The 23,026-nt window shown below is 38.3% G+C and overlaps 5 protein-coding genes, 1 long non-coding RNA gene and 1 pseudogene across 6 annotated transcripts; 3 read left to right on the top strand and 4 right to left on the bottom strand.

The window, feature by feature from the left end:
- Nucleotides 1-225: 225 nt before the first annotated feature.
- LOC106396439 lies at nt 226-2,817 on the bottom strand. Its single transcript, XR_002653915.2, has 5 exons — nt 1,735-2,817; nt 1,481-1,555; nt 1,152-1,396; nt 959-1,025; nt 226-873 (listed from the first exon to the last, which is right to left on the bottom strand). It is a non-coding gene; the product is annotated as an uncharacterized LOC106396439 (long non-coding RNA).
- An 836-nt stretch (nt 2,818-3,653) lies between these two features.
- Nucleotides 3,654-6,119, top strand: LOC111200741 (annotated as a pseudogene).
- Nucleotides 6,120-7,307: 1,188 nt separating this feature from the next.
- On the top strand, nt 7,308-10,481 carry LOC111200304 (protein ALTERED PHOSPHATE STARVATION RESPONSE 1). The gene is made up of 4 exons (XM_048741047.1): nt 7,308-8,631; nt 8,710-8,897; nt 9,274-9,497; nt 9,577-10,481. Exons 1-4 carry the CDS (start codon nt 7,896-7,898, stop codon nt 10,349-10,351), a joined length of 1,923 nt encoding a protein of 640 aa, XP_048597004.1. The 5' UTR covers nt 7,308-7,895; the 3' UTR covers nt 10,352-10,481.
- Nucleotides 10,451-11,590, bottom strand: LOC106367729 (L10-interacting MYB domain-containing protein). Its single transcript, XM_013807558.3, has 3 exons — nt 11,463-11,590; nt 10,979-11,317; nt 10,451-10,903 (listed from the first exon to the last, which is right to left on the bottom strand). Exons 2-3 carry the CDS (start codon nt 11,315-11,317, stop codon nt 10,499-10,501), a joined length of 744 nt encoding a protein of 247 aa, XP_013663012.3. The 5' UTR covers nt 11,463-11,590; the 3' UTR covers nt 10,451-10,498.
- A 948-nt stretch (nt 11,591-12,538) lies between these two features.
- LOC106367730 (rac-like GTP-binding protein RHO1) lies at nt 12,539-14,127 on the top strand. The gene is made up of 6 exons (XM_022691068.2): nt 12,539-13,005; nt 13,120-13,207; nt 13,307-13,416; nt 13,508-13,571; nt 13,651-13,781; nt 13,859-14,127. Exons 1-6 carry the CDS (start codon nt 12,907-12,909, stop codon nt 13,958-13,960), a joined length of 594 nt encoding a protein of 197 aa, XP_022546789.1. The 5' UTR covers nt 12,539-12,906; the 3' UTR covers nt 13,961-14,127.
- A 114-nt stretch (nt 14,128-14,241) lies between these two features.
- LOC106367726 (vacuolar protein sorting-associated protein 35C) lies at nt 14,242-19,109 on the bottom strand. Its single transcript, XM_013807556.3, has 21 exons — nt 18,935-19,109; nt 18,731-18,827; nt 18,521-18,644; nt 18,249-18,434; nt 18,060-18,147; nt 17,872-17,928; nt 17,692-17,781; nt 17,479-17,601; nt 17,224-17,358; nt 16,862-16,978; nt 16,498-16,737; nt 16,354-16,422; nt 16,132-16,221; nt 15,961-16,050; nt 15,697-15,783; nt 15,476-15,544; nt 15,312-15,392; nt 15,125-15,232; nt 14,940-15,043; nt 14,683-14,802; nt 14,242-14,601 (listed from the first exon to the last, which is right to left on the bottom strand). Exons 1-21 carry the CDS (start codon nt 19,016-19,018, stop codon nt 14,388-14,390), a joined length of 2,373 nt encoding a protein of 790 aa, XP_013663010.3. The 5' UTR covers nt 19,019-19,109; the 3' UTR covers nt 14,242-14,387.
- Nucleotides 19,110-20,484: 1,375 nt separating this feature from the next.
- LOC106367731 (pentatricopeptide repeat-containing protein At3g51320) lies at nt 20,485-22,605 on the bottom strand. The gene has a single exon (XM_013807560.3). The coding sequence runs from the start codon at nt 22,413-22,415 to the stop codon at nt 20,817-20,819; it is 1,599 nt and encodes a 532-aa protein (XP_013663014.3). The 5' UTR covers nt 22,416-22,605; the 3' UTR covers nt 20,485-20,816.
- Nucleotides 22,606-23,026: the final 421 nt, after the last annotated feature.

Below are 23,026 nucleotides of genomic sequence, written 5' to 3' on the forward strand. Positions count from 1 at the left end.
GATGGCTTGATCAAGATGATATATCACTGTTTAAATGCATGTGTATAGCACTAAATGAATTTGCCTCGTAGGAATAATAAAAGTAAAAGTAGAAAGATTGTAAGGCAGTTGAGAAATGAAATGTCTGTGTATAGCACTGAAGGTTTATTTTGTCTTCAGGTCTTTTATGAAGTTACATAGATGCAAACGTTTTGGGTAGTGTGTAGCCTTTGTAACTGTGAGGGAAGTATGGAAGTCAGATTCATCTATTGTTCTTTACCAAACTAATGGCCAATTATACAACTATGAAATAAATAGAAAACTACCTCCTGTTTTTTATAATTCCTAATACACCTTACAAAATCTGAAGAAAAATGTTGTACAAATAAAACTCTTCGCTGCTTTTGTTTCAGTAATTTAACCGATAATAAACAAAATGGCATCACAAGTCGAGACATGATTAAAAATAGCTTCTTCTAGTTTAACTTAAAGATGTACTTTACCAATTAGTTTTTACCGAATGCACAAAACTCGGATCCACAAAACTCTAAGCGTCAATATCGACCTGTCACATTGACACAAAAGGCAATACGTTTATGGACCCAGGTAAAGGTTTTCTTGGATATGCAGGAGAAGAGAGCAAGTCAAACTCTTCTTTAGGTTTAGCTGCGTAAGGGAGTCTCTCTCGCCACATAAAGCAAGAGAGGAGAGAAACCAATCCTTAATCTTTGGTTCCTTGAAGATACCACTTATCTGTAGCTCTGTTGATTCTTTGCAATAAGAGAAGGCGTCAACTGACCTCATGAAATCCACTTTCATGCGCAAATGTGTTCGCTCCTGCAATACCCTTATGGGACTGCCAGCTGCATTTTGCATATCCGTGTGTTCTTCAACCTGAGAAAATGAGGAATAGACCTTACCGAGAAAATTTTACTAACTCAGCTTCTAAAACGTGAAGAATGAACTGCAAGAAGTGTACCGTTTTGCTTGTCGTAGAAATGTGATGAGTATCAATTCCAATATAAAGGCCTCGTAACACCTGATCTCTACAGATTTAATTAATGGCAATCAAAACGTACATAGTTAGAAAGGAACGATATATTTATTTCATAATTAAGTATTCAAATGTAGCACAAGTAAAGATATAATGAGGTGTACAAAATCTTCAATACCCAAGTGAGGATTCAGATACTTGCAGAGTGCATAAAGGAAACCAAAATCCCACACATCTCGGTTAATAGATGAGAAACTGATTAAATTTTGTCAGAGAAGAAAGCGGTTTCCCACACCCCATTGTGCACACTCGCGTCCCAACAAGCTTTCTCGGGACGGGCAGTATCTTTTAGACCACCACCGGATGTTGATGGAGATTCTATTTATAATGGAAAGGTGATGAGCTTGATGGAGGTTTCACGTCCTGTGGAAAAGATATGAGAAAAAATGGGCCTCAAAATTTCATTACAACTTTCCATTGTGGTACTTAGATGGAAAGTATTAATACCGTTGCTGCCATGATGATTTTGTCGCATTCCCTGTCCTGACTTCTGGTTGTGTCCTCACTTTTATCATCCCCATCCTGAAAATGGTAATCTTTCTGTTAAAAACAATTGTTTAGTATCATAGCTTAGCCAAATCATAACTACACAATTATTAAAGTCAATTTATTCAACTCCTAAATACTTCGGACTGTAATGTTGATCACTTTCAATAGAATGCTTTGATTAATCTATGAAAGATGGGACATGAGGATCTAACCTTGTTGCTTTCAGGTTCAGAGAGATGGATTTGCTTGCTCTTCTATCCCCAAAACTTTAAAATTTGAATGAATCCCCATTGCACAATGCATCCACAGAAACCTAAACCGGATTTCAATATAACATAACGTAGCTGAGGGCTCTTTGATAGAAAGACATTGCTTGATTTTTTTTTTCTATGGAGATTGTAGAGTTTGCTTGGATGGAAAATTCGATGAGGTAATTTTATAAAAGAGGAGAAACATAAGAAGTTGAAACGAAACCATCAAGGAATGAGTTAAGAACATAATTGAAAGATGGAGTGTGGGTTGTGATAACAGTGAATTGCAGTGATTCCAACCGATAGGGGTGGGCACTTCGGTTATTTTATCGGTTCGGTTCGAGTTCGGTTCGGTTTGGTTAGTTCGGTTCTAGAATTTTTCCAGCTGAAGTAAACCATAGTTAGTTTGGTTTGGATTGATTTCGGTTCAGTTATGTTCGGTTCGGTTTATATTCGGTTCGGTTTGTATTCGATTCAGTTTGTATTTCGGTTCGATTCGGTTTAATCAGATTTCTCTTAGTTTATTTATTGTACAAGAAATCATGTTTTAATACATAAATGTATGATTGTCATGAAATAATCGCGTTGGTCATAATAAAAAATTAAGTATGTAAATTAAATTCAATATTAAACCAAATAAAAATGTTTTTAAAAGTTACAAATATAGTTTATAACTTTATAACAATTAATATGGAAATTATGTGGGCTTAATGACAAATATTACAAAAGTTAGACGAAGTGTCATGGAAATCAAATTATATTAGGATTTCCTTCGTGCAAAAGAAAATTACTTGGGCTAAGTCTTAGGATTTTAATATCTTGATATCACTAATATTTTTAATTTAAATAATTATAAAAACACTTCGGTTTATCGGTTCGGTTCAGTTTAAACCGAATTGAACTGAACCATTCGGGTTGGAAAACTCTTCAACCGAATGATTTGAAATGGACTTTGGTTTGGTTCAAATCGGTTTCGGTTCAGTCGGTTCGGTTCGATCGGTTCGGTTCGGATTTTTTGCCCACCCCTACCAACCGACGATGAAGAAAAGTCGACCGATAATTGCTATCATTGGAGTTTAGGTTTCTCTGAATTGGGGTTCAAATGGGCCTCTGAGAATTATTATTGGCCCAGAGGCGTTGTTAGATATTCTCATACTTGTCGACTTAAGGCTGTTATGACGTGGCAGAATAAAACACTTTTACTGGTTCGAATTAATTGCTGACGTGGACACCTTCTCTGTTGAGTATATTCTCTTTTTAGTATAGGTTAGATTAGAGAAAGTATCTCAGATAATAATGTCCAAATCTGTTTGATTTTGTTCTGGTGGGGCAAATCTGAAAATACAATGAAAGTTAAGGTACTAGATGCGAAATACGCTCCCTCAACAAACGGAAATAGAAAATGCAACACAACGGCTAGTGACCTCAAAGGCTACTAAATTTTTTTAAACCTTTTTATAATTCGGATTTCGCTCAAGGCTTGGACCGCGGGACAGGCCCATTTAAACCTGTGGCGGGGCGGGTTTGGGCCTAGGATTTGTTATCCCGCAATGTTGCGGGCCTCGCGGGAAAGAGACTGTGCGGTATGGGCTTTAAGCGGGATGGCCCAAGCAAACCCGCGGTAACCCTAAAATCTCACAACCTTTTCTCTTCTCATTTCGTCAGCCACCTTTAGAACAAAGGAGAAAGAGAGTGAGAGAGAGAAAGACGAGTCGCCACCGACAGAATTGGAGCTCCGGCGACGGCGACAAGCTCCGGTACTCCTATCTCGGGTTCTAAACATCACAGATCAAACATGTATGAATTGAAATTGACTACAAGAACAACATGAAGTTAGATATGTAGTATAAAAGCCTGAATCGTACAGCTTTAACATGTAGATGAAGCGTCCTGGTCTCTTGGAGCAGCATGCAGCGTCAATAAGTGTCATGGAGCAGCACACAACGCTTAGAAGTCGATTGGTGCACCTTTTGGATCGCAGCCCGCGGAACGACCTGTAAAGGACTGTGCATTTCGGCGGGGTGGGCTTGGGCCGAGCTTTTGACAACATTAGCTCAAGCCGTCTTATTAAACCTCAACATCTTTCTCCATTCACCACTCCTCTGAGATTCATTTGTCGTCTTCATTCACTACAAAGATGTATTCAGACCAACCAAATCCGCTCCGTGCTCTCCCGCAAAGCCACTAGGCATCTCCCGCACACGGTCACAAAGTTCCCATCGGAGACAGTCCTTACATCAGAGCCAAAAACGTTCAGGTGAATTAAAGTTACATCCTTTCTTTCATATCTTGCAATCATATAACTTGTCATCTGACCGATTGTTTTGCGATTGATTATTGATTCAGTTGGTAGAGAAGGACCCCGAGAGAGCAATTCCTCTGTTCTGGTCCGCCATTAATGCTGGAGACAGAGTTGACAGTGCTTTGAAAGATATAGCTATTGTGATGAAGCAGCAGGATCGTACCAAAGAAGCTATTGAAGCTATTAAATCTTTTAGAGTCAGATGTTCAGATCAAGCTCATGAGTCTCTTGACAACATCCTCCTAGATCTCTACAAGGTTCTCACTTTACAACAAAAAACAGAACATCCTCTGTTTTTCCTCTATTTCCTTTTGCAATTGCTTGAGTTTGTATTGAAACTTTACGTGTTGTTGTTTGCAGAGATGTGGGAGATTAGATGACCATATTGCACTATTGAAACACAAACTCTTCTTGATCCAAAAAGGACTCGCCTTTAACTGTAAACGAACCAAAACAGCTCGATCTCAGGGGAAGAAGTTTCAAGTCTCTGTGGAGCAAGAAGCAACTCGGCTACTGGGGAACTTAGGATGGGCTTTGATGCAGAGAGACAACTTCGTGGAAGCCGAAGATGCGTACAGGAGAGCTCTATCGATCGCGCCTGACAACAACAAGATGTGTAACCTCGGGATCTGTCTTATGAAGCAAGGCAGGATCGATGAAGCCAAAGAGACGTTACGACGCGTGATTCGCATATAAAAGCTTACGAGAGAGCGCAGCAGATGCTTAACGATCTTGGATCTGAGACGATGAGAAGAGGAGGGGATGATAGAGTTGAGCATAGAAAGCTTTTTGATGCCATGTTTGGTTCTTCCTCTATATGGCAGCCTCAGCCTTGTAGAGAACAACAGAACGTGAAGCCCAAGGCAAAGCCGGGTGGGTACGGTGACGAGAACGTGAAGACGAATGTGAATGTAGTTGTAAACAACCCATTAAGGGTTGATGCTAAACCATTCTTCTCTTTGAAGTTGGTAAGAAATAACGAGAAGCTGAAGAGGACGAGATCGTCTAGCCAAACGATGGGGATGTTGAGTTGTTGTGGTGAGGAATAGGGCTGGGCACAAGGCAGATACTAGCTATTTTGCGTGTACTTGCGACTTGACTTGCCTTGTACGAGTAATGAAATTTTTGACTTGTACTTGATATGTTTAAAACGAGTACTTGCTATTTCAAGTACTTGATAAAAAATAAATTACTTGCAAGTTACTTGTCTTGCTCTATTACTCATTATTTACGAGTATTTGTGAATTATTTACGAGTACTTGTGAACTATTTACGAATTTTTTGGAATATTTAAGAACTACTTACTAAATAATACTCTATTAGAAATAGAAAAAAAAATTGTTTTGTTTTTTCTACTTAAAATTTTAGTTATATGACTTGTTATTACATGTTACTTGTTTAGAGAAGAAATTTTGGTTATCGTGAAAATTATACAATGTTTATATATCTAAATATGCATATATATTTTTTATTTGTCTTCTTCTTTACGTAATACTTGACTCGAAGACAACGAGTATTTAAAAATCAAGATGGATACGAAACAAGTAATAAGTATAAAAAGAGTAATGAGTATTTGTGTCCAATCATAAATGCAAGTAAAAGAAAAGACAAATATAAACAAGTAATTAATAGATCATGTAACAAATAGCAAGTACTTGGGCAAGTAACGGGGCGTAACGAGTTAAGTACTAAAACTAATAATGATACTTGATACTTGACTTGATCTTGCAAGTAATGAAAATTATAGACTTGTTACTTGCCTTGATAACACCGAATACTTGAATTTTCAAGGCGGGTACGAGTCAAGTAGCGAGTTTAAGATGAGTAACGAGTAACGATGTCCTGCCCTAGTGAGGAAGAGACAAACAAGAAGAAAAGATTGTCAATGGAGAAGAAAGCAATAGACTGTGGATTACCAGACAACAAGGAGTTTGAAGAAGCGATGATCATGACTGTCTTGGAGACATAGATGAAAGTGGTGGACAAGAAGAGGCTCAAGGTTTTTCAGGACATCACTTTGTCCTCCCTTAGCCCAAGAGCCTGAGTGTTAGAGCATCCCCATTAGTGAACCCCATGAAAGGGGTTCACAAAATATTTTTTTATTATTTTTTTTTTTAGTTGATTTTTGTTTTTTTAAAAAAAAAAAAAAAAATATTTTTTCGGACCAGTCGCGGGCCGCCACGTGCCGTGGGGCCCGCGCTACAGTGATGAACCAGGTTCACTGGGAAGGGGTGGAGAGAGACAGGTTCATCACTATTCCTTATTTTAATATTTTTTTTTTTGGGAATGTGTGTGAACCCCCCCATAAATTCACTAATGGGGGTGCTCTTATATCTCAAATAATAATCTCTAACCAAATCTATTTTCTAATTTATTATTATTAGTAAAGAAAAAGGAGATGAGCTCTTATTCTCCTTGGGTAATTTTTATTAATGTTTTTTTGTCAGGTTAAAGTTGTTACATTGTTCACAATTATTGTAGTAGATCAATAATAAAAAAGTTGAAAGTTATGTTCTTTTCCAGACTATGTTGTAGCTTAATAATAACAATATTGTGTAGATGTTAAAAAGTAAAAACCAATGAGAGAGACAAAAAGAGAAGATGACAAAAGCATATTATGGGTTCTCTTGCTCCACATGTGTGGTTTATATACTGAGTGAGTGGTGACCATTTTACTCTCCTCTCTCATTCACACTTATTAGTGCATTACCATTAGTGTATATATGTTCTTGCTCCACATGTGTTTACATACTTAGCAAGTGGTTACCACTTACCATTACTCATTTACTCGTCTCTCATTCATCTATCAATCACACTTACTAGTGCATGTGTCCTTGCTCCACATGTGTGTTATATACTACTGAGTAGTTAGTTACCATAACTCTTCTGTCTCATTCATCTATCAACTCCACATATTAGTGCATCTCTATTGATCCAAAGGTTGCCCCTTAATCTTTTGAGTCATTGTTTTACTGTTATGATCAAGTTTATAAAGTTTAAGGGGAGTGAAGTATCTGTTTATACATTTAAATGTGTGTATACAATAATAGTAATACCAACTTGGTCTCGTACTCTTCTGCTGCTACCAGATTATAGAAACGCTTGTCCACTTCCACTTGGCATTATCAAAAGTGTAGCCGTTGCAATTGTATTCAGTTCCGAAACTACCCCTCCCCCCCTTGTTATTTTAATTTTAACCAAGGCAAATGAAACGGTGTTACAAACTTGAGCATTAAACGGTTTTCTTTTCTAACCTCTCTCTCTCTATTTCAAAGTTTTGATATCCTCATTAATTCGAGTTTCAGAAAAGGTTAAAAACAAAAGTAACTTTGACCATGGTACATTCCTGTAATAAAGTTGAAAAATAAAGGTTAGTTTGGTCAAAGTGCACTGTTTGGGAAGGACAAGGCTCTCCGTTCAAAGCTTAAAGAGTGTGTTGTGAGGCTAAACTGAAAAGAGAAGAGTCACAAACTCCAACTACATTCCTCTGGAGAAGCCAAAGTACCTTCAAAATCTTCAGCATTCTAAATCCTAAAGTTAAACCCTTTGAGTTTCAGATCAGGACAAAGTTAGGATCTTTTCTTTTTTTGCTTTTTCTTTTTCGGTTTTCATTTTTTTTTTGACACAAACGAAGGTAAGCGCACTTGGTTTCACTTCACGAGTAGAAAATGGGATTTGTAGGTATAGTGTGAGTTCAGTTCAGATTCGTTGTGAAGACAAGAGAAAGAGTGTTTCTTTTGTTGTTTGTTAGATAGATGCATGTTGAAGAACAAGAATAGTGAGTGTGAGTGAGAAGAAAGCATTTTCAGACAAGTAAAAAATGGGGTGTTGTCAGTCAAGGATAGATAGAAAAGAGATAGTGTCTCGTTGCAAAGCGAGGAAGAGATACTTGAAACATCTTGTTAAAGCTAGACAAACTCTCTCTGTCTCTCACGCGCTCTACCTCCGTTCCCTACGCGCCACCGGCTCTTCCCTTGTCAACTTCTCCTCCAAAGAAACCCCTCTCCATCTCCACCACAACCCTCCTTCTCCCTCTCCTCTCCCTCCTCCTCCTCCGCCGCGTCCTCAGCAACCTCCTCTAAGCCCTAGCTCCGAGACCACATGGACCTCCACAACAACCTCCTCCGCTCTCCCTCCTCCGCCGCCACCTCCACCACCGCCTCCTCCTCAGCCTTCCTCTACATGGGACTTCTGGGATCCGTTCATCCCACCTCCTCCTTCCTCCTCCGAGGAGGAGTGGGAGGAAGAGACAACCACCGGAACCACCACGAGAACCGCAACGGGAACAGCTGCTTCTTCAGACGCTGCTCCCACCACGGCTCCGACGACAGCTACTCCTCAAGGCTCCTCGGTAGTGAGTGGCTTCTCTAAAGACACAACGACAACGGGAAGCGAGTTAGCAGTGGTGGTGCCGAGGAACAGCAAAGATCTGATGGAGATTATCAAAGAAGTGGATGAGTACTTCCTCAAAGCTGCTGATTCAGGCGCACCGCTCTCTTCTCTCCTCGAAATCTCGACTTCTATCAACGCTACAGCTTTCTCTGCTCATGCCAAAGGTGGTAAAAAACTCAAATTAAGCTCTTCTTGTCTTTCTTCTTAGAGAATCTCATTCATGTGTGTCTCTCTGTCTTTAGGGAAAATGTATAGTAACTACGAATGTAATTTGAATCCGACGTCGTTTTGGACAAAAGGATTTGCTCCTAAGTTGAATGAATACAGAAACTCAGCATTAGTTGGAGGTGGAAACTGCATTGTTGGTAGCCATTCCTCTACTATTGACAGGCTCTATGCCTGGGAGAAGAAGCTCTTTCAAGAGGTTAAGGTAAATTTACTTTAATTCCACTGTAAAAGTTTTAACCTTTTCACTTAATTTCACATTTTAAAAGCATGTTCAATCTTTAAACAAAGTTCAGTTCTTTGAAAAAGTTTAAAATATTGCTTAGTTTGGAGTTTGGAGTTTTGAAGTTTGCTTGTTTAGTTTTCATCTAAAAATGGATAAAAAAGATAAAAGATTTGAAATGTGGGTGGGTCCAGGGAGTGAGTAGATTGTGTAAGAGACCCACATGTGCACTTAAATTCTGACAATATGATTCTTTGTAAATTTGTAATAATAGTACACTGACACAAAATATATATTTTGCCAAAGCATGCAAATAGAGTGAGTGTCTTTATTGTTGTTTTGTGAAATGTTGTTGCAGAATGCAGAGAGCATAAAGATGGAGCATGAGAAGAAAGTGGAGCAAGTGAGGAGGCTTGAGATGAAGAGAGCTGACTATGTCAAAACCGAAAAGGCAAAGAAAGACGTTGAGAAGTTAGAGTCTCAGCTCACTGTATCTTCCCAAGCCATCCAGAGCGCCTCGAACGAGATCATCAAGATCAGAGAGACTGAGCTCTATCCTCAGCTTGTGGAGCTCATTAAAGGGTTAGTTAGTTGTATAACATTCCATCTGCTTGCATCTTAAATTAAGAATAAGTGAACATTGCGTAATGTAATGTTGTAGGTTGATGTGTATGTGGAGGAGCATGTATGAGAGCCACCAGGTTCAAACTCATATAGTTCAACAGCTTAAGTACCTCAACACCATTCCCTCAACCGAACCAACTTCAGAGCTTCACAGACAATCGACTTTTCAGCTAGAGCTCGAGATCCAGCAGTGGCATCACTCTTTCTGCAACTTAGTCAAGGCTCAGCGTGACTACATCCAGTCACTCACCGGCTGGCTGAGGCTAAGCCTGTTCCAGTTCAGCAAGAATCCACTCGTCAGGAGCAGCTACGAGTCAAAGATATACAGCTTCTGCGAGGAGTGGCATTTGGCTATCGACAGGATCCCTGATAAAGTAGCATCCGAAGGGATCAACAGCTTTCTCACCGCGGTCCACGGGATAGTGGCGCAACAAGCCGAGGAGCATAAGCAGAAGAAGAGATCAGACTCCATGCTGAAAGACTTTGAGAAGAAAGCTGCTTCGCTGAGGGGGCTGGAGAGCAAGTATAGTCCTTACTCGGTGCCTGAGGGGAGGAAGAAGAACCCGGTGATTGAGAAGAGAGCGAAGGTTGAGTTCTTGAAAGGCAAAGCGGAAGAGGAGAAGAGTAAGCATGAGAAGGCGGTGAGTGTTACTAGAGCCATGACTCTGAATAACTTGCAGATGGGGTTTCCTCATGTGTTTCAGGCAATGGTTGGGTTCTCAAGTGTGTGTATGCAAGCGTTTGAGTCTGTGTACAACCAAGCTAAGTGTATCGGTGAGGAGCAAGAAGAGGTCAAGAGGTTGCTTCCTTAAGAGAAATTGCTTTTACCGTTTCTTCTCTGTCTTTGTTTGATCCAAAGCCCATCCTTTAGGCAACAAACAATGTTATGAACTTTAGTTGAGTTTATGCTATTTTAGAAAAATGAACTTTTTCATTGAATCATTGCCTGAAATTTCATGTTAAGTACATTTCCACTGAAGCCAAGCCAAACGCATGTCGCTTCTCAACGACAAGAATGTCTCTCTTGCACTTGGGTTGTTGAAGTTCTCAAGTGCAGCAAAATATACATTCTCTGCTACACCGTGAATCCCATCAAGCTCTCTGATACACTCAGCAAGAGTGAACCTGCTCCTCATCTGCGTCAAAGCATTAGTCCTTAGCCTCGATGCAGCAGCCATTTCAACTATAGCACTGGCAATAGTAGCCTCCACTCCCCTACTAGGCCTACTCTTAACAGCAGCGTACTCATACGAGCGTTGAGGTAACACAGGTTCCTCCTCAAGATGAACAACAGCGAATATCTCAAAGAGCTGCTTGTAAACTGGACAACCACCTCTTCTTACAGCCTCAGCGTCTGGACACTCCTGTAAGATCAGCAAAAACATATATAGAGATTGAAAGACAAGATCATGCAGCAACATTGTTAAAAAAGTCAGGACCTTTACGTATTGGTCCCAAGATTCATCAGCGGCGATGATACAACCAGTTGATTCATCGAAAACGAAGTTATCTCGAGCTAGGATCAGCTTAACGACAGAGAACTCGCGTCTGAGAGCAGCGAATCTGTTCTTGAGATGTTCTTTGTCGCGTTTGATACCACTTCTTGTGTAGAACTCATTGGTTATAAAGTTCCAAGCTTTATTAGATAAGGAGTTGTTCGCAGTGTTTCCTTTACGGACCTGATCGAGTATTAGGTTTGCGAGTAGCTTTGTTAACAAGGCTGTCCACACTGGGTGAGGTTGGTACTGTTGCTGGTCACTGGAGTTCCCTGTCGCCATCTAGAGATTCGGACACGAACAGAGTGAGTTTAAATGTTTAAATGCAGAGAGATCGGGAAGCTACTAAAACCCTAATCGATAATACCAACCAATCAGAATTATCAGACAGTGAACGAAAGAATCAATTTTTTTGTAAAACTCTAACCTCAAGGTAGTGACTGATGATGATGATGGTGAAGAAGAGTGGGCTTGAGAAAGGAAGATGAATTTGCGAAGGCGTTGAGCCAAACAAGCCATTAGCTTTTAGGAATGTTTATTTGATTGCAAAACTACAGGTTTCTTGCATATTCACGTTACTATCCCCCATTTTCTACTCTAATGTTTCAACAAAACCCCCTAAAGTCTTACTTATTCACATTAGGCCCGGTTACTCATAAGAGGACAACCAAGTCCCAATGCAACTGCCAAATGGTTTTGTTAAGTCTAGCCCTAGGCATTCGGATATTCGGTTAGGTTTCGGATATGAATAATTCGGTTCTAGATAATTCGGTTTTGGATATGTCGGATAAATCATTCTTATATCCAATAGGTATTTATGAGATTTTGGTTCGGTTTCAGATCAGTTCCGAGTATCTGTTTAATATGTGAATCAAATATATATATATACAAAATATATTATTTAACATGTTAATCTAAGTGGTCTAGTGGTTACGCACTTACATATTCGTCAATTTAACCAGAATTCAAGTCATTAAAGTGTTAATTTTATAAGTATTTACGGTAACAATGTTCTCACTCTTCCTGTCCAATCCGGGTTCGAATGAGGTTGATGTCATTTTACTTTATATTAGAAAGCTGAAACTTATTTTTTTTGGATATTCGGGTACCCGTTTGGTTTTTGGTATTTATTTTTTTGGATATTCGGGTTGGTTCGGTTCTGATTCCGGTTCGATTATTTTGGATATAGAAATATATGGACCATTCGGGTTCTTCGTTTCCGAGTTTTTTTTGCCCAGTTAAGTTATTGTGACAATGTGTGTATTGTGTAATTAATTACCAACCTACCTACCTACTAGTTAATTAATTTTGGACAGATTGTTGGTTAGTGATGTTAGTTAGGGGCATTGCTTAAAAAGGAAAGAACGTTTAATGATGATAACCAAACACACTGTCATGATTTGTAGTACGCAAGAAAGAAAGAAAGGATTCGTTATAAAAGATTTCGAGATGAGATTGGGAGGGTAGAAGAAAACGACAAGTCCTCCCCTAATTTGGTGTTTTTTTGTTTTGTTGAAAGAGCTATTAAAAGAGGAAAATCCACATTAGTCGGAAATAGAAAGAGAGAGAGAATAGAGTTTTAGTTGGCGAAATAAAAGAGAGAGAATAGAGAACGTTTCAACTCCATTTTTCCCGGCCAAAGCTAAACTAACTGTTTCGTTTTCGTTTCTGTCACTTCCCATCTTTCTGGGACAAAGTCCGTTCCTTCTGATCCCCAGATTGTCGATTTAGTTTGAGCATCGAGAAGAAGAAGAAGAAGCTTAACAGAAGGATCTCAAATTCAAGGCCTGCTTAGCCTGAATCTTTGTGCTTTAAAAAAAAATATTTTTGTTCAAATTTTCCCTGAAAATTATAATCTTTTGAGGGAGAAAATGAGCGCTTCGAGATTCGTAAAGTGTGTAACGGTTGGTGATGGAGCTGTCGGAAAAACATGTTTGTTGATTTCTTACACAAGCAACACTTTCCCTACGGTTCTGTCCATTCTTTTACCTCTCATGCTCTTACGTTCTTTCTTTTAATAGTTTCTTTCATCTGTGAAACAACAACATCTCATTGTGTTATGTTCTTGGTTTGTAATCATACAGGACTATGTGCCCACCGTTTTCGATAATTTCAGTGCTAATGTGGTGGTTAACGGAGCCACCGTTAATCTTGGATTGTGGGATACTGCAGGTTCTATATATAAACTTATCTTGTTGTTTTTGAAATTTTGATTTTAGTGTGCTTTTGGATCTGTGATATTTGTATAATGAACAACCAAAAAAAAAACAGGGCAAGAGGATTACAACAGACTAAGACCACTGAGCTATCGTGGAGCAGATGTTTTCATCTTGGCCTTCTCTCTTATCAGTAAAGCCAGTTATGAAAACGTCTCCAAAAAGGTTTAAAAAGAAATCCATCAAAAATTCTTGTTTTTTCTGGTGTAAAGTGTGGTTAACTCTCTCACAAAGTTTATAATTGCGTCTGTTGCAGTGGATCCCTGAGCTGAAACATTACGCTCCTGGTGTCCCCATCATTCTCGTTGGATCAAAGCTTGGTGAGATTTTCTTTCTTTGCTTCTTCTCTCACCTGTTTGATGACATGAGTGTTATTGCTGACTTGCTGCTGCTCTCTAGATCTTCGAGATGATAAGCAGTTCTTCATCGACCATCCTGGTGCTGTCCCCATTACTACTGCTCAGGGAGAGGAGCTGAGGAAGCTTATAGATGCACCTACTTACGTCGAATGCAGTTCCAAATCTCAAGAGGTACACGTGACAGCATTGATTTGTGTTACTATTATAACCGATTTCTAATGTTAATGTGACTGTATGTTTGAATGCAGAATGTGAAAGCGGTGTTTGACGCAGCCATACGAGTGGTCTTGCAACCTCCGAAGCAGAAGAAGAAGAAGAGCAAAGCGCAGAAGGCATGCTCCATCCTATGATGATGATGATGATGGTGATGATTGGGAAAGCTCTGTTTTTATATATTTGTGGTTTTGGTATGTTGAAATTTCTAACAATGCATCAATGAGTTAATGGACAGACACCCAAGTTTGGTTTTGGTCTTTTGTTTTGTTCTTATAATTAAGTGGAGTTTATTCGAATTAAACAACTTTTGCTTCTGCAATTAATTATGAACCAGTTTCAATCCCCAACATATCTCCAGTTAAATCATATTTTGTATGTTGTATCCATCACCTGTAATTCAGCGCAAGTTTCAAACTCAGCAAACATGTTTATAGATAAGTGTAAGCTGGGAAAGTAAAAGTGATGATACAAGTTTTGTTACTCTTTTCATTATTCTCCAACAAGACGACACGCCATGACTATTGATGATGAGTCTAAAATAATGCAAAAGAAAAAGAGTTATCATTCAAACCATTCCATTTTGATTTTCTGGTATTTCTCACTCATGCCACCATCCTCCTGTTGTCTCTGAAACTCCATGTAACGCAGAGTGCTGGTTATGAATGTCCCTGCGCCCGACTCAGCTTTCTTCGTCTCACTTCTGATTAATTCAGCTAAGCTCTGGATTGTTTCGCCTGTTACCTGTGGATTTCCTTTCTCCAAAAAGTAGAGATACCTGCAATTTTCACTCAATTAAGAAAAAGCTTTTTTTTGCAGCGTATGTACCAAGTAGGTGCAACTTAAATGGGTAACTTACTTGTTCAGCAGTTCGACATACAGAGACACAGACCCGGTGCTACTGGCACCACGGGATGCGTTGGCCATTTTCTGAACAGCATCTGCAATTTTTTGTGCCCTCTTCAGGCAAAGCACAACCCTGTTCTCAATTTCATAAATTTCATATTAGTTAAAGTTGCCGTGTTTCCCATCACAACTACTAATTTATCGGTATGCTAATTGTCTATCCTTCCCAGTCTTAACTATCAAGATTTAGTGCATTCATATGTAGCATACCTCTCTCCATCTTTCAGGTTCTCGCCTTCCTCAGCCCAGTAAAGATGCGCACATTCGTAAACAGCTCTACACTGATCTGGCTTCTTGAGGAGTTTCGCAGAGTACTACAACAACGAAATATAATTTAGCCTTGTTATTATTCAATGTAACACTCACTAAGTCAACTGGAATGTAAGGAAAGATACCCCTGTCGCCTTGTGAGTCAAAATATCTCTGTTCTCAACATTAAATACACGCATCCGCTGTAGTGTCCCTATTATTAAACGTAATGCTGTTACTTGTGCCTTTGAATCCTACAACACCCAAAATTTAAGGCTCGTGTCAAAGTCCTTCTTAAAGAGATACTTGTAGCCTCGTAAAAATATCACTTACCGAAATTTCTTCTTCATACAGAAGGTATGCCTTCGTGAAGAACTCATATGCGACTGTTTCTAATTCACAGTCATTTGCTGCCTGGGGATTCAAAAAACTATCAGCTCATTCACTATATCTGCAGGTTTTGATACGGGATGATCGTAAACTACACGATCATATACCTGAGCACATTGCAAGTAGAGTCGCAATGCCAATTCAGATGCCGAGGCATCAGCTAGAACTTCCACGGTCTGAAAAAAAATTGAGATTTAAAATCGCCTCACAGCATTCTTCCAAAGAAAAAACAAATGGTTTTCACTGGGACAACGCCATTGAAGCTCGCGAGACAATTAAACCTTGCGAACTCTTTTCTAACAATCAAGATGTATGTACATACACTGACCTCTGTTAAGAGCTGTAGAATTTTTTGTGGTGTTGACGTGTCATCTCCAAATGGGTTTTCATCTCCACCTCGCATTCGCCTAATTAACTGTGCAAGCATATCATATCAACTCAAGAAAACTCATGTACATACTTAAATTTAAAATCAATTCTTCTTGAAAAATTGGAAGGACACACAAATACTTCCAAATGCTAGACTGAACTTAATACCTTTTCCCTAGTTGGAGAATAGAGTGAATAACTGATCATATAAAGAAAGACAAACCTTGAGAGCGGAAAAGACAAGTGGTGGTATCGTAAGAGGTAGACGCTTAGGTCCTCCAGTCAGGATGTGCTTCCTAATTCTGAAAATTATCTGTAGTTGGGCATATGAATTAGAAATTGCAGATAAGGTCACCCACCTAGCAATGTATCAAATATAAATATATATACACACCTTAGGCATTTCTTCTGGGTCATCATTGTAGAGAAAGTGAACCAACCGTGCAACAGAATTCTGCTCTTCCTGGAAATCTTCTTCATCAATCTAGAACTCAGTATAGAAACCATGTCGGGTACAAGAACATGTAAGTTATCGAAAGAAAAATTACCCTTTCAGGTGACTATAATACTGTGAACACGAATACAATAAGGATTGATCAAATATATGATTTAGTACCTCATCATTATCAGTTAGCCCGTCAAAATCCTTGATAAGTCCCTTTATCAGTTCAAACAATGCGTCAACCTGCAACACGCAATAAAGAAACGTCAAATCAATAGAGAATGCTGAAAGAAGAAGTTAAATAATAGAAAAGCACACCTCATCAGCCGTAGCAATGCGAGTATCGTTTTTCAAAATGCTCTGAATTATGATAATTGCCATTGCTTTATTTGTATCGTGGTCAAGGTATTCCATTACTCGAGGATAGTTTGTAAGCTTCAAAATAGTTACAACATCATTAAACTTCTCCAATGGAGCGCTAAGAAATGCAACGATCTGTTTTGATGCCTTGTCATCACAAAGTTTTCCTGTGGCGGAGAGTTGGCTAACACAAGATCCCTAAAGAAAATTTGAAAAGGGAGACAACAATGTGTATTAGCAACTTAAAGAACTGATTAAATAGACACAAAACGTAATTATTAATAAACTTAACACGCTTATACATGCTCGGAAGGTTTTATACCAAAACTTGGTCCACATAGTCTAGACGATCGGAATGGACATGGAGAGTGAATTTCAGAAGAAACAAATATAATGTTACAGATGATGAGGCTGGCAAGTCCACCTGTGCTTCTACAACCTGAATCATATATAAGATATAGACTCAGTCAACTGCTTATGAAATAACCATAAAGAGATTATCAATGTAATACGATCAGAGGGAACTAGCATAAAAATTACACTGTTTAAGAGCTAAACGTTCGTAACAATACCACGGAGATAAAGCTAGAATTTTTAGCTATTCTCTAATACTAGACGCCCTCATGATAAACTCAGGTTTAAGTGTTAAGTTCCTTTAACTTCATGATTAGATGCAGGATTTACCTTCCCAATGGCATGATTCAACTTTGAAAAGGCATCTACTTGCAGGAAATTAGGCAATGCTTCCACACTAGATGCAGCATAGTTCGATAGCCTTTCCATTAGACCCGAAAGGACCGTCTTGATATCAACAGATGGCTGAAAAACAAAAAATGATGAAAGGAAATTTATGTTCTGATGGGATAAGGTTTTTTAGAAGTATTATCTTTTATCAAGTACTGCATATAAAAGAAGAAAGGGTGGGTTTATAAGAAGTACCTGAAGTTGTGGACAAGCACCTAATAATACATCGAGAGTTTGAAGGTGAAAGTCATCAGGAAAAACTTGAATAATGCAATCCATTAGGTAGCACTGTGCAAGCTCATCCTTGCAGTTGACAACCTATTACAAAGTGATGCATAATTCATTTCCACCACCAAGTAGACGGAAACTTGGATGCTGAACCTATCTAAAGAAAGAGAGAAACCAGACCTGCTCCAGTATTCTAGGAAGAACAGTATCTCTATAGACTACAAGGTCAACACCTTCCAACTGACCAAGTATATGAAGGTTTTTTCCAACCTAATTAGCAGTCAAGAGAAGAATTTCAGCAAATAGACATTACTAGCAATCTCTAGATGAGAAAAATAGGTTACAAGTTACTGTCATTACAAGATCACGTAGTTCATTCCTTTCTTTCTCCCGTTTCTCCTTCTCCCGGGTAGGTCCCTAGATACAAGAAAGCCTCAACAGATTCAGTTAAGTAGGGAAAAGTCAGAAAAGAGTAGACAACAGCATGAACAGACATAAGAACCATGTTCAGTACATACAATGCTGAATATGAGGGAAAGAAAAATAACCTGATGTTGCATTCGGACCCACAGTTTGTTCATCTCAGTAAAATTTTGAAGCACGAACTCTAAAGCATCCATGTGTGTTTCGGTATCTCTGGAGAGAATTAACAAATCATTTGTCTCTTTAAATATGTCTTAAAATAGCAAAAATCATTCAACATCATGTTGAATGAGAACTAATTAGTAAGGCTTTACCCTTCCAACTCTGAACCAATGCTAGGTAACTTATCCCTAGTGACTTGAGCAAGGTAACTTCTCAAGAAGAGACCACGCAAGGGATGTTGAACAGCGCGGCACATTTCAACAAGATCCTTTAGTATATCCTTAGCAGCAACGTCCTTGGATTTGATATATACAGATCCTATGGTACAGAGAAGATACCTGAAATCCAACTTGATTATTATACATTCAAAATCAGAGAAGTCAAAAGGACAATGTATATTCCGAGAATGAGACGAACAGCTTACAATCTTGGCAAAATGTTACCGGCGTGCTGAACAAGCTCGTAAAGCTCAGCAATGGAGCAACCACGCGCCGTCTCATCCCTAAAGAACATCTCCAAACTCCTCAGCTCATCAGAAGCTCGAATATCTGATCAAATCAGATCGGCACAAGAGTTATTCTCCCAAATTCGAGAAATGCGAGTCGGAAGAAGATAGATAGATAGAGCGACTCACAGAGTTCGTAGTATTTATGAGGAGAAAGCTTGGAAGTGCGAAGCTCGCCGAGCATCTGAGCAGAGAACTTAAGCGCGTCTTTGAGATTGTTGGAGTCCTGCGAGAACAATTATTGCAAAAACGGATCCATAAGTTAGGGGTGTTCCGATGCGATTTCCGATTCGGAAAAATTGAGTGAAGAAGAAGAGAGGGGGAGATGGATACGATCGCGCGCTGCATGTAGAAAGCATTTTGTTTAACGGCGGCGGTGGCGGCAGCGAGCCACTTCTCATCGTCGTCGGCGATCATTCTGTTTCACTTCTAACTTTACAGAGAAGAGTCTCAATTTTGACCCAATAATATAAAGTCTCTCCGCATTTAATTGTTCTATCTTCATTATCATCCGTTTGCCAAAACACTTTTTTATTTAGTTACATAATGACAATTAAAATAATTCATATTTAAAAAAAAAATCAACAAAATACATTTGAATATGGGCAATTGTCAATAATAACACATTTTGAAGTTTATGTCTCAAAAATAGCATTAGAAGGAGAAAGTCACAAAAATGATATTCATTAAAGGATAAAATATCCCTAATACCCTTGGTTTAAAATTAAATAAACAAACAAAAATAAATAAAAATAAAAAAAATGAAAAAAATAATTTTTTTTTTGTAGTTTCAGATTATATGTTTTCAGATTCGAAATTTTTTTTTTGAAATTTTTTTGAAATTTTTTTTTTCAAATTTCTTTTTATAATTTAAAAATATTTTTTGAAACTGTTTTTTAAAATTTTATTTTTTATTTTAGCATTTATTTTTTATAAAATTTAAAACCATAATTCCAAAAGAGAAAAAGACTAAAATAGCACTAAACGAAGTTTATGTTCCCAAAGTAGCACTCAAAGCTCAAAGTCACAAAAATAGGTTTCATTAAAGCGGTAAATATACACTTATACCCCTTGGGTTAATTAATCCAAACCTTAGGGTTTAGAGTTAAGGGGTGGGTTTTTGGAATTAGGGTTTAAAATTTTATAAAAAAAAATACTAAAATAAAAAATAAAAATTTTAAAAACAGTTTCAAAAAGTATTTTTAAATATAAAAAGAAAATTTGAAAAAAAAAAATTAAAAAAAAAAAATTTTGAAAAAAAAGATTATAAAAATTTCGAATCTGAAAACATATAATCTGAAACTACAAAAAAAAAATTCTTTTTTTCATTTTTTTTATTTTTATTTTATTTATTTTTATTTATTTTTGTTTGTTTATTTAATTTTAAACCAAGGGTATTATGGATATTTTACCCTTTAATGAATGTCATTTTTGTGACTTTCTCCTTCTAGTGCTATTTTTGAGACATAAACTTCAAAAGGTGCTATTATTGACAATTGCCCATTCCAAAACCCCATCCCTTAACTCTAAACCCTAAGGTTTGGATTAATTAAACCAAGGGGTATAAGTGTATATTTAACTCTTTAATGAAACCTATTTTTGTGACTTTGAGTCTTGAGTGCTACTTTGGGAACAAAAACTTGGTTTAGTGTTATCCTAGTTTTTTTCTCTTTGAATATTTTCTATATATTTATTAAATTACTATTTGTTAATACTAATATATAAATGATACATTTTAGAATAACTAAAATTATTAGATTACTATTAATTTAAAATTATTGAAAATAGTTAGTCAAAAATAATGATCTTATAATTAAATTAAGTTTTATGAATATGTGCGAAAACTAAAAGGATCTATAGATTGGAAACAAGAGGGGAATATATACCATCAAAAAATTAGTATCATTCACTGATTCAAAAGTAGGTAAAAATTTCAATTTTCTCATTTAAATTCACATCACTCTCCTCTTTAGCTCCTCACATGCCTTCCCACACATTGATTTGTGTTATAAAGAGCTTCTGAGAATTGGGATTATCTGACCCCAAAAAAAGAACAAAAACTAAAATAGGATCAAATATAATCAAGTGACCTTTTATTTCTCTTGTTTCTATTCTACTCTTGTCTGCAAGAACAGCAATTCATGCGCATTCCTGACAACCTCCAAATATGAAGCCTGGATCTGGCAAAGGAGCAACCGTATACTTGGACTTGGGATTAGCTTATCATGTCAGCACAAGATGTAACATCTTCGTCTACACTAGTCTCAGTAATCACCTTGTCCACCTCTTCGCATCCTAGTCTCAGGTCATGGACTATCTCCTTCAAGTCCACGAGGCCACACCCGGGTAATCGTCCTATTTTCCTCTCCTTCACTACCTCTCTCACTCTATCAACATCCTCCCACCGCCCCGCAACACTGTAAACGTTCATCAGCAAATGGTAATACTTGTAGTTCAGGGGATCTTTTTCTATCAGTGACTTGGCAATGCTCTCCCCTAGGGCCGAGTTTCCTGTGAAACGTGTAGAGCTGAGCAAGTTAGACCATTTCGTAGATTCTGGCGTCACATCTTCCTCTGGCAAGTTCTTCAGCATCCCCTCAGCTTCTTCAGGCAACCCGGCGCTGGAGTAAAGGTTAGCCATGCACCATAGGTGTCCAAAGTTGGGTTTGATCTGGAACTCTTCAACCATCAGGGCGTAGTAACTTTTTCCTTGTGAAAGAAGCCCGTATCTAGCACAACCGCAGAGAACACCAACAAACGTTACTTCATCGGGAATGAGCTCACCATCGATCATGGCTTCAAATAATTCAAACCCATTTTCAGGATTCCCGTGAAGACAATGTGCCAATATCATCACATTCCACGTAACTCTGTTCCTACGGGATACACTGTCAAAAATCCTACGTGCTAACTCTACTTCCTTGCACTTTCCATACATGTCAACAAGAGCTGTATCAACAACCACGTTCGAATTCACCAATGTTCGTATCAAAGAAGCATGAACCGACCTACCTTCCTTAAGTCTATCTGATCTTCCACAAGCTTTCAGTAACAAAACCAAAGTACTGTCATTCCCTCGGAATCCTGCTCCGACCATCTCACGGAACAAACTAATCGAAACACCAGGGTTGTTAGCACCCATATAAGCATCGATCATGATATTCCAAGAAACCAAATTTCTCTCAGGCATTTCATCGAACAACTTGCGAGCCGACCAAACATCACCACGTCTCACCAACCCAGCTATCAACGAGTTCCAAGATACAATATCTCGCTTGGGTATTTCAACAAACACCTTCTTCGCAAGATCCAATTCGCCACAACAAGTATACATACGCATTAACGAGTTCTGAACAGCCAAAACTTGATCGCATCCACGCTTAACAGCCTGCCCGTGACACATTTTGCCGGAATCAATCTTCCCGATACAACCAAACAACGAGACGAAGGTGTAGGAGTCAGGAACAAACCCGCATCTCAGTACATCAAAGTAAAAGCTCAATGCTTTATGAGGAGTGGAAGAGACCCAGAACGCCTTAAACACAGCATTCGCGTTGTAGAGCTTCCCAATGCTGCGGAATATCGAAACGGTGTAGCTAGCGTCACCGAAACGCGAAGAACACTTCAACAATCTGATGGCCCAAGAGGAATCCCAGAAGTTACCGGAGGTGATGAGCCTCGCGTGGACTTGGAAGAGGTGTTCAACGGAGCTTGATTCGTCGAGGAGTTTGAAACTTTTGAGAAGACCGAGAACGGGGGCGTTGGAGTTAGATCTGGATGTGACGAATTGGCGAATAGAAGAAGCTTTTGCCATTCATCTCCAGCTTGGATTCTTAGAGTTGAGTCAAGGGTGGATTCGGAAATCGCCATTAACCAACGATCATATCTATGTTGGGACTGAGGAACGTCAACGGATTACAGATGTAAAGGAGAACGTAGGCGGCGAAGGAAGGAGAAATCGTTCAGTGTTAAAAACCTTAAGAGAGACCCTCTGAGAGAGCAAGAGGATACCGGTTTTCCTAACCAAGTCTGATCATGCCAAAGAGGAGTGTTAAAATCAAATAGTTTAGAGGAAACCAGGCACCAAACCAATCAAAGCATCAAACCGAACTACAATAACCAAAACCAAAACCGAACTAGACCGAAATTTATTAAAATGTAAATGGTTTATGTTTTCTTATTCCCTTAACTAACCTAGAACAAAACAAAAAAAAAACAAAAAAATGCTCAAAATACTATATAGATATTATATTTATGTTTAAAATAACTAAATATCTCAAATTATAATTTATGAATCAAATATTTATATATGTACATATTTAAATTATAAAATGTACTATCTAAACACCAAATTACTATTTTATCTAAATTATATAAAACTGTTTCTGCCTGATTAGTTTATTTAAAAATTTGAATAACTTTTTA

Source organism: Brassica napus, chromosome A9 (genome assembly GCF_020379485.1).
Source record: "Brassica napus cultivar Da-Ae chromosome A9, Da-Ae, whole genome shotgun sequence".
NCBI classification, from domain to species: domain Eukaryota; kingdom Viridiplantae; phylum Streptophyta; class Magnoliopsida; order Brassicales; family Brassicaceae; genus Brassica; species Brassica napus.

What these genes read in the sequence shown, in the direction of transcription:
- LOC106367726 (XM_013807556.3), bottom strand. Translation starts at nt 19,018, where the DNA reads ATGATCGCCGACGACGATGAGAAGTGGCTCGCTGCCGCCACCGCCGCC. An exon ending in GGGTCCGAATGCAACATCAG is followed by an intron (nt 17,929 to 18,059) that starts GTTATTTTTCTT and finishes TCTTGTATCTAG; the next exon opens with GGACCTACCCGGGAGAAGGA. An exon ending in TGTATGAAGAAGAAATTTCG is followed by an intron (nt 15,233 to 15,311) that starts GTAAGTGATATT and finishes TGGGTGTTGTAG; the next exon opens with GATTCAAAGGCACAAGTAAC.
- LOC111200304 (XM_048741047.1), top strand. Translation starts at nt 7,896, where the DNA reads ATGGGGTGTTGTCAGTCAAGGATAGATAGAAAAGAGATAGTGTCTCGT. An exon ending in AGCTCTTTCAAGAGGTTAAG is followed by an intron (nt 8,898 to 9,273) that starts GTAAATTTACTT and finishes ATGTTGTTGCAG; the next exon opens with AATGCAGAGAGCATAAAGAT. An exon ending in CTTGTGGAGCTCATTAAAGG is followed by an intron (nt 9,498 to 9,576) that starts GTTAGTTAGTTG and finishes GTAATGTTGTAG; the next exon opens with GTTGATGTGTATGTGGAGGA.
- LOC106367731 (XM_013807560.3), bottom strand. Translation starts at nt 22,415, where the DNA reads ATGGCAAAAGCTTCTTCTATTCGCCAATTCGTCACATCCAGATCTAAC.
- LOC106367729 (XM_013807558.3), bottom strand. Translation starts at nt 11,317, where the DNA reads ATGGCGACAGGGAACTCCAGTGACCAGCAACAGTACCAACCTCACCCA. An exon ending in CTTGGGACCAATACGTAAAG is followed by an intron (nt 10,904 to 10,978) that starts GTCCTGACTTTT and finishes CTGATCTTACAG; the next exon opens with GAGTGTCCAGACGCTGAGGC.
- LOC106367730 (XM_022691068.2), top strand. Translation starts at nt 12,907, where the DNA reads ATGAGCGCTTCGAGATTCGTAAAGTGTGTAACGGTTGGTGATGGAGCT. An exon ending in ATGAAAACGTCTCCAAAAAG is followed by an intron (nt 13,417 to 13,507) that starts GTTTAAAAAGAA and finishes CGTCTGTTGCAG; the next exon opens with TGGATCCCTGAGCTGAAACA. An exon ending in TCTCGTTGGATCAAAGCTTG is followed by an intron (nt 13,572 to 13,650) that starts GTGAGATTTTCT and finishes GCTGCTCTCTAG; the next exon opens with ATCTTCGAGATGATAAGCAG.